Source organism: Microchirus variegatus, assembly GCF_963457635.1.
Source record: "Microchirus variegatus genome assembly, chromosome: 17".
Lineage (NCBI taxonomy): Eukaryota > Metazoa > Chordata > Actinopteri > Pleuronectiformes > Soleidae > Microchirus > Microchirus variegatus.
This window is the reverse complement of record NC_139818.1, coordinates 875557-884446: the sequence shown is the minus strand read 5'-3', so window position 1 is coordinate 884446 and position 8890 is coordinate 875557. Positions and strand designations below refer to the sequence as shown.

The 8890-nt window shown below is 45.7% G+C and overlaps 1 protein-coding gene across 4 annotated transcripts in view; it reads left to right on the top strand.

Annotated features, from left to right (window-relative positions):
• The first annotated feature begins 2288 nt into the window (after positions 1-2288).
• The window catches only part of nr2f1a (nuclear receptor subfamily 2, group F, member 1a), a 7408-nt gene continuing 806 nt past the window's right edge, over positions 2289-8890 (top strand). Inside the window, exons 1-3 of one of the 4 annotated variants that reach the window (XM_083903559.1) lie at positions 2289-3003; positions 4440-4967; positions 8659-8890. The exon at positions 8659-8890 is cut by the window's right edge and continues 806 nt beyond it. In XM_083903559.1, the coding sequence (XP_083759685.1) occupies positions 2571-3003; positions 4440-4967; positions 8659-8890 (1193 nt within the window). In that variant the 5' untranslated portion in view covers positions 2289-2570. Of the gene's footprint in view, positions 3079-4397; positions 4968-8658 lie in introns of all 4 variants that reach the window. The other 3 variants (XM_083903558.1, XM_083903560.1, XM_083903557.1) reach the window with 3 other exon arrangements.

Below are 8890 nucleotides of genomic sequence, written 5' to 3'. Positions count from 1 at the left end.
TAAAGCATTTGGAGGAAGAATCGCATCATTGTTTGACTCCGAGCTCCATTTGAATCAAGTTTGATTCATAATGATTATGTAGTTTTGAGACTGTTCATTTTTCTTGTCATATTATTCTACATTTGTTGTCCTCTTAAAGTTACTTTTACAACAATACATACATATATACATACATATATAAATATAAAAGTACATTTCCACAGAAAATGTTCATAAAGAGGAGAAAACTCAGTCCACGCAACACAATGTCTCGTTTTTAATTTTTGCTAAATGAACTTTTGAGTGTGTAAAAAGTGCATGTTTGGTGTCTTGTGTCTGCACTGACGGAGCCTGTAGTTGTGCATCGTACGCTAGATGGCAGCGCGATCCAGACATTTCTGAGCTGGTGAAGCTGCACGAGCCCCTCACACAAAAAGAGCCGGAATCCCCATGCAAATTCCCCGCAACTTCACATGATTTTGAATTACTGTCATTATGAAGACATGATGTGACACCAGCTCAGTGCAGACTGCAGGACCTCGGTCATTATTGGATGTTGCTTATTGCTCCGTCTATTTCTCGAGGTTTCCGGCCGCTGGCTCGGCATCCTCCCGCTAGTACAACACGCTCGCTTCATGCATCAGTCTTCCCATTGACATTTTTCCTCCCTTTTATAAGCTCCTTTAAACTAAATTGTAAGTTTTAATCAGCGAGACTGTGCCGATTACAGACAAGGGTTTACCGCAATGCGCATGCCAAAGACGGAACAACGTGTGGAAATGTAAATCCGCTCCAGAGCGAATAAAGACACACGTTCACTCTCTGATAAAGATAGTGGACGCAGGAAAACCATTTTGAAAGTTTGAGGAATATCAGTGCCAGAGTGGCTGTTTCACCGCTGCACAGTTTTTTGGTTTATTTGTCGTGCGTAAAACCTTTGCCCCCCCGCCCCCCCTCTTTGCCTTTACCCCGCTTTTTCAGCTATTCTATCCAGGGTTTCTTCCTCTTTTTGGTGACAATAGACGGCCCATACTAATCAGGTTTCAAAGTAAATAGCAGCGCGGGGCGAGCTCAATGTAAATTGTGGCTGTCAGAGCCCCCGTAGCCCCTCCAGTCGTTGGATGGCAACACTACAAGAAATGTCCGCCGTGTGCAGTGCGCGCTCACAGCGGCTTCAGCTCAGAGTCTGCATGGAAATCTCGGATTTAGCCTGAAAAAAAGCCAGGAGACTGAATCCATCCAGCGGCTGAGACGCTTCCGTCTGCGTTTGTGCATCAGCTGCTTATTTTTGAATGGATCTGCTCGTCTTTATCTCTGCCTTATTTCAAGGTATCGATTCCTAAAAAAAAATAATAATAACTAAAGGTTTGGGGAAATCTACGAATGATTGGGAGTGCGCGTGGACACCGGTGTGAACGTGTGATGACTTCACATTTAATGACTTTTCAGGAAACAATTGTATTTTCGAGACGCGAACACGAGACTCTGGTTTATCGGCATGGACATTTTTTGCAGTGAATGAACGGAGCGGCTCTAACCAATAGAGAGGCAGAGAGGGCTTGGCTATAACCTTAGCCTCCCATTTTCTCTCTCTCTCTCGCTCTCCCTCTATCACCCCCTCTCCTCCTCTCCTCCTCCTCTCCTCCTCTCCTCCTCCTCTATGCGGGGCTCTGGCCAGTCAGTCGCCTTTGATTATCAGTCTCCAGCAGCCCCTCTCTTGGCTCCTTGACACGAGCACCATATAAGGCGCAGCGATCTCCATAGAAACGTGTCAGTTTCAATAGTAGTGTCAAAGTTCACTATATACAGACATTCGCGCAGATCCCCCGTTTCGGAAACATTGCTCTGCTGGTCCTCCCGTTTAAGCGCATTCATTTTTTGGGTCTCTCCTTCTTCTTGCATATTCTATTAGTTGTTGGTGTTTTTTTTCCTCCTCTTCTTCTATTTTTTCATCTTTTTCTCCTCGTATCTTCATTCCTCCTGCTGGAGAGAGGTGAAAGTATACATGGGCACTTGGTTCGGCGCCGCGGTTTCCTCTCGCTGCTGCTGTTTGGCTCTGAGATGATGAGGCTTGTTTAAGAATATAGATGTAAAAAAAATCTCCAGCTCTTCAGTTTTTTCCTGCGCGCGAGAGAGAGAGAGACGCAGACGGGAGCGTGAAGGAGCGAGAGAAGAGAAAGGAATTTATCTCCGCAGCACTTTGGATCGCGTGTCTTTTTTACTCGTCCCTGCGTCCATGTGAATCGCTCCTGCCTTTTTTCTCCCTTTGTGGCTTTTTTTATATCAAGCTGCAATTTGTTACGTGTGGACTCGGCTTTTCCTTCAAGATTCGGGATTCCTGAATGGCTGTGTGCAATTTACCTTGGAACTGGCCTCCCGATACTTGCATATCCTGATCGGGTGCCGATTCAATCTGCCCTCCTGTATTCTGAATGTATTGATCGCGTTCTTCTAACCGCCCCTGTATGAGATTGCGTGCTGCGATTTGACTTTGCACTGCCCGCTCTTTTGAGATCTATTTTCTCTTCTCCTCTGCGCTTCGTAAAACACCGGCGACCATTTCGCTTTATAGCACTTTCCGGGGCCGAGATATGGCAATGGTAGTTAGCGTGTGGCGAGATCCGCAGGAAGACGTGGCCGGTGGACCCCCGAGCGGCCCCAACCCAGCAGCGCAGCCGGCGAGGGAGCAGCAGCAGACGGCGTCGGCGGCGCCGCACACCCCGCAGACCCCCAGTCAGCCGGGACCCCCGTCCACACCGGGGACCGCCGGGGAAAAGGGCAGTCAGAATTCTGGACAGAGTCAGCAGCATATCGAATGTGTGGTTTGCGGAGACAAATCGAGCGGCAAACACTATGGCCAGTTCACCTGCGAGGGATGCAAAAGTTTCTTCAAGCGGAGTGTACGGAGGAACTTAACATACTCATGTCGTGCCAATAGGAACTGTCCCATTGACCAGCACCACCGGAATCAGTGCCAATACTGCCGGCTGAAGAAGTGTTTAAAAGTGGGAATGCGCCGGGAAGGTGAATATATAAATACAAATCTACGCACACATATGAAAGCGCACACATCATTACGCATCCAAACAGAGCTGCCATGTTGCATTAAGGTCACACAGGCTGTGGCTGAGCTCACTGCAGTCTCCATCCATGTTTTTTTTTTTCCTCCCTTCTCCGTCTTGTGAGTGGATGTTTGCATGAATGCTCATATGTGAGAGGGTGAAAGGCCAGCGCTGCACGAGCACACCAGTAAACGGCTGCTCTGAACAAAGCGGCTCGTCGAGCTGACCTCTGGTTTTGTTTTTCCTCGAGTCTAAACGACACCATTATCCAGCACAGGCATTAGGCGCAAAAACAGGCCGATTTTTACGCATTAGATTTTAGAGGAGAATAGTGTTGTCACAGTGTGTGTGTGAGTGTGTGTGTGTGTATGTACACACACTCACACACACACACACACGACACACTATAAGTCTGTTTTTGAAGTAGCTCATTAATTTATATCCACTGTATAGGATAGTGTGTTTGTACACGCATATATACGTGTGTGTGGATGTAAAATGAACACACTACAAACACACGTCTCTCTGCTGCTGCCTTTGCTGAGTAGACAGCTCACACACACACACACACACAGTGAAGTTGTTCATAGCTAATTGTTTTGCCTGCTGTTAAAACACAGCCGTGTAACTTTCCCCTCTAATCTTAGCTGTTTTATTCCAATTTATGCAAACATCCCTCATTTAAAATCTACAACGTGCATTCTGCACAACCTAAAGCCCATGCATGAATAATACACACTGGCTGCATATTAATATTTAATTTTAATATTAAAACAATAGCTGGATTCCTGTGAGTCGCAGCTGACCCCTTTTCACGTGGGCAAAATCTACAAATGTGGCTGCAATTAAGCGTAATTATCAGTCATGTTTGTGACATGTTTGTGCACAAGAAATAATTATTCAAATAAACAGGAACCAACCGAAAAATCACTGAGCTCAAGTCATTTAAATACGGCAGCACGTGCACTGTCAAAATACGCCTGGAAATGTTGATTATGCTAAAACTAATGAGGTAATTTAACTTTAGATATTTGCAGATGTGAGTGTTTTTCGTGTGATTGTATTTTCATGTTCACTGAGCCATGTGTCGTGGAGCCTGTTTACCTCAATGCAAACGCTCTCAGTAGCTGCTAATGTTCAGGGACACAGCCGCGCGTTTGTTTTCATGGCATATTTACGCGTAATCTGTAAGAAGTAATATTGTCGTATATTAGTCGACGAGTGTGTTTTTGAAAAAGCGTAAAGTGAATCCTGCCGTTTTAGATCTGTCACACACACACACACACACACACACACACAGTGCAGCTGTAGCTTTCTGGACGCCTTGTACTATAACTCATGAACAATGTTTATCAGTCCTGGATGCACATTTCCTCTTTTTCTCTATCTTTTTGTCAGCGGTTCAGCGAGGACGAATGCCGCCAACTCAGCCCAACCCAGGCCAGTACGCGCTGACGAACGGGGACCCTCTGAACGGCCACTGCTATCTGTCCGGATACATCTCGTTATTGCTGCGGGCCGAGCCTTACCCGACGTCCCGGTACGGGAGCCAGTGCATGCAACCCAACAACATCATGGGCATCGAGAACATCTGCGAGCTGGCGGCTCGTTTGCTCTTCAGCGCCGTGGAGTGGGCGAGGAACATCCCTTTCTTCCCCGACCTGCAGATCACCGACCAGGTGTCCCTTCTCAGGCTGACGTGGAGCGAGTTGTTTGTGCTTAACGCGGCCCAGTGCTCCATGCCTCTGCATGTGGCCCCTCTGCTCGCCGCGGCGGGCCTCCACGCCTCCCCGATGTCCGCGGACCGCGTCGTGGCTTTCATGGATCACATCCGGATCTTCCAGGAGCAAGTGGAGAAGCTTAAGACGCTGCACGTAGACTCGGCAGAGTACAGCTGCCTCAAGGCCATCGTGCTGTTTACATCAGGTGGGTGTCCACACATGTCACACAGGAACACGGGGCCTAGCATTTTACACCCGCGTTAGTGAGCGAGGCTCGCGGGGACATCAAGGATATGGCTGTCAGCTAAAGCCCGGTCACAAATCTGACTTTACGAGATGTGTGTGTTGCCGGTGGAGGAGCCGTTTTGTCAACAGCTTGCTTCATATCCACTTACACGCATTCCCATGTCAGTTGTAGCCGCAGCATAAGACGTGTAAACAAATCCAGATTGAGCGAGCGCGTCAGGTTTTTAGATTCTACATTAAAAAAAACACAAACACAAATAGGTGACAATCACATATATGTAAATATTTTATAAATGTTGACATTAAATTATTTTTTTTTCAAGAATGATATTTCGAATCCGTCTCAGTCCAGGCTGCCGTTGTGATTTCGCGTACATAAATTTTGGAACAGGTGTCAAATAATTGAGCGTAAAGATGAAATAGTCCATCAGTGGGTGATATATGACAGCTGATGCGTTTACGAGTGTTGTTGCGTGCTTTTATCCTTGTTTTGCGCGCACAAACACATGTCATGGAGGGGCAGGAAATAATCCTTAGCAGACTCCAGATCAAAACGCTGATGGGAGTTGATTCATATGTCAGTGCCGCGCTTCTGTACAACTGCACGCTATAAGACGATGTGTGGAGATGAATCTTTCATGACCGATTATTTTCCTTAGTTGGATTATTTGTCGGAGCAGAGTTTCTCCTGACGAGTCATCAGCGCTCATTTTCAAAACTAACCCACATTGTTGAATTGATCGCTTAATTGATGGCTGACTGGGGCAAAGTCCTAAAGGTCCTCACTTACCCCCGGTGCGTAATTTAGACACTGTTTTGGAGCTGCTCGTGTACACATGGTGCCATTAGGCCTGTTCTGTCAGGGGAGTGTGGTGATGATGGGATGGAGAAGGAGTCGAAATTCACTTACGCACAGGCCTCAAAACTATCTCTCAACTTATCTCAAAGTTTGCACTCCATTGTCTCAAATTAGGCTCATTACAAAATTCTCTAATATGGCCACATATAATCTATAATTGGACACGTTTATGATAAAATATTAAGTTTTAATGTGGTTTTCAAATTCGAATTTATATCGAAATAATCCCCAACCTCAAAATCCTAGAAAGCGTCTTAACTCAGTTTTATGTGAGGACTTGTCACACTTGTCATTTATTATATTTCAGTAATTACTGTTCATTATTTATTTATCCACACCTGCACATGTACAACAACTACTTTACACTCTTTATATTAAATTAAATTATATTAAATATTGCACAGTGTGTTAATGAGACGCAAGATTTAAATTATTTCTAAACTTCATTTCTCACCAAACACAGTTTGTTTTTTTCTCCAACTACTAAAAACCAACATCAACATTAGTTTCTCCTCTTTTTGGAGAATACGACATCACCACATTACTGTAAGTTTTCCTTCCCAGTAGAATGACTTTCTGATTTTATATTTTTAGTTTCAGGACAACCATAATAACCACTTTCACTTTTGAGGTTTGGCATCGATTGTCTAATTTGAAACGCCAAATGTTGGATGCACACTTGGAAATAAACGTGTGTTTTTACACAAATAAGACGTCTGTTGCCTCTAATGCCGCATTAAAGTAATGTGACAGCCTGTTAGATTCACTTTACTTGTTATTAGCCTGTTCATCCTATAATGTTTCCTCGTGCACTGACATATTTGACCATATTTTCCTATTGCACAGTAACTCACCCTAGATTACCGGGCGAAACTCCATACGCGCATTAAGGTTAACTCCATGTTTCCTGACACATCTTCGTGGTGTTGGTTATTACAAAATCACGTGGCACTTTGCCAAACAACGGCGTGGATTGTTTGCTTTTAATAACGCGGGTCTTGTCAGTATTTTCATGCATAAATAATGATGGCCATGCAGGCGAAACCATCTCACCACAGAGCAGGATCACCGTCTTCCAACATTTACTCCTTCTCTCCACATGTGCACGGTGCAGAGCGTGTGTGTGTGTGTGTTTGCAGCGAACCAACCACAGAAACAGTCGTTTTGCAAATCTGGAAGCTATCTGTTCTCGTGTCCCAGTGAGCTGAGGGGTTGCTGGGTGCAGGGCTGCAGGCCTTGTGCAGAAATATCCTGACACATGCGTTCAACTGTAGCCTCGTCTTAAAATATCTGCGTTAAAAAAAAAAAAACACGATTTACCAGAAATGTCTGAATTCAGCCCGAACTCTATTGTGTTGATTGCTGTAGATTTAAAGAGAAAAGGGACACTCAGCGTTAATCCACTGGGGGATTTGCATATACGCGGGGCACTGACCGGCCGAGCCGAGGTCACACTAAATCACCCCGAGATTGCAAGCGTTGCCCTCGGGGTTCATGAGGTTATTGTGTCTGACCATAGTGAGTTATAGCAGCGAGGAATCACGAATAGGCTTAAAAGCATGTGTCGGTTGTTTTAATGTAGTATAGTGCTGGGAAAACTGAGGCTCAGGCTGTCTGTTTAGTCTGTGCAGAGACGCACGGGTCAATACAGCAGCAGCAGCAGCAGCAGCAACAGCGTATACACCCAGAGCCCAGAGGTTCTGCTGCCTTTACAGCTCTTTATTAGCACTAGAAGACGCAGACTTGAGTTATGTGGAAAACAGGCTGAAGCAAACTAATGCAGCAACAAACCGCTGTTTATGCTTCAGTCTATAGTGAAGCGTGGTTGCACACGGCTGCACACACAACCAAAAACACGCGCGCTGTTGCGCACACGCAGGCTCATTCTCTGACATTTTATGTCGCCTGTTCTGCGCGACTATTGACTTCACCTCCGCTAATAAATGTGATTGCTTCCAGCGGCCTGTCCTATAGAAGAAGAAGAAGAAAACAGGCCAAGTCTGGTCTGTGGAGAGAAGAGCAGCGAAATGACTTAACAGCTTAGTGCAGGAATAATTAGGTCACATTACATCCAGTGCAATTTCACATTCATCAGTGCCGTTTATGTTTCCTTATACTTGAAAAGTCCCCAGAGTGCAGACATGCAGAGCAGCGGCCCGTGGGCCCGCACTGTTACCCCGCACTGTTACCCCGCACTGTTACCCCGCACTTCACCGTCTTCTTGTAGCTCCACAGTGTTGTTGACTGTTGAAGAGCAGTCGTACACAGATATGTTCTCTATGACAGTCTCCACTGGCGCAGGCAGAGTGTGACGTAGCGTGTTTGTTCATTCCACTTTGTCAATAACACGTGAAGGCTGATGCTGAACGATAAGCACAGTGTTCTCTGCACCAAAGACATACATTTGGAATGTCTGCTGTCGAAAGTGTGCACTTTAGTTGGCTGGAAAAAAAACAAAAATCACGTGGTGACTTTAGTAATCCACGTTAATCCATCAGGCGTGACGTGTATAATTTTTCTAATATAATAATATTATATAACATTTACTACTATTTATGCCGCGTGTGTACATCTGTGACCCAAGAGGCTGATTTATATTTTTATAAAAGCATCTTAATGTCGAGTATTTGAAGTGTGCAGCTTGTTCTGCTGAATCCTGAAGTCTTCATCTCACACTCATGTTTCTCCACCGCATGCACTTCCTTCCTTGCGGGTTTACAGAGACCTGATGATTCCTAACCACAGTGTTTTCTGCTGTCTGTGTGTGCGTGTGTGTGTGCGTGTGTCTCAGACGCTTGCGGCCTGTCAGACGCTGCTCACATCGAGAGCCTTCAGGAGAAATCCCAGTGCGCCCTGGAGGAGTACGTGAGGAGCCAGTACCCGAACCAGCCCAGCCGCTTTGGGAAGCTCCTGCTGCGGCTGCCCTCTCTGCGCACCGTGTCCTCGTCGGTAATCGAGCAGCTGTTCTTCGTCCGCTTGGTAGGTAAAACTCCTATTGAAACCCTCATCAGGGATATGCTATT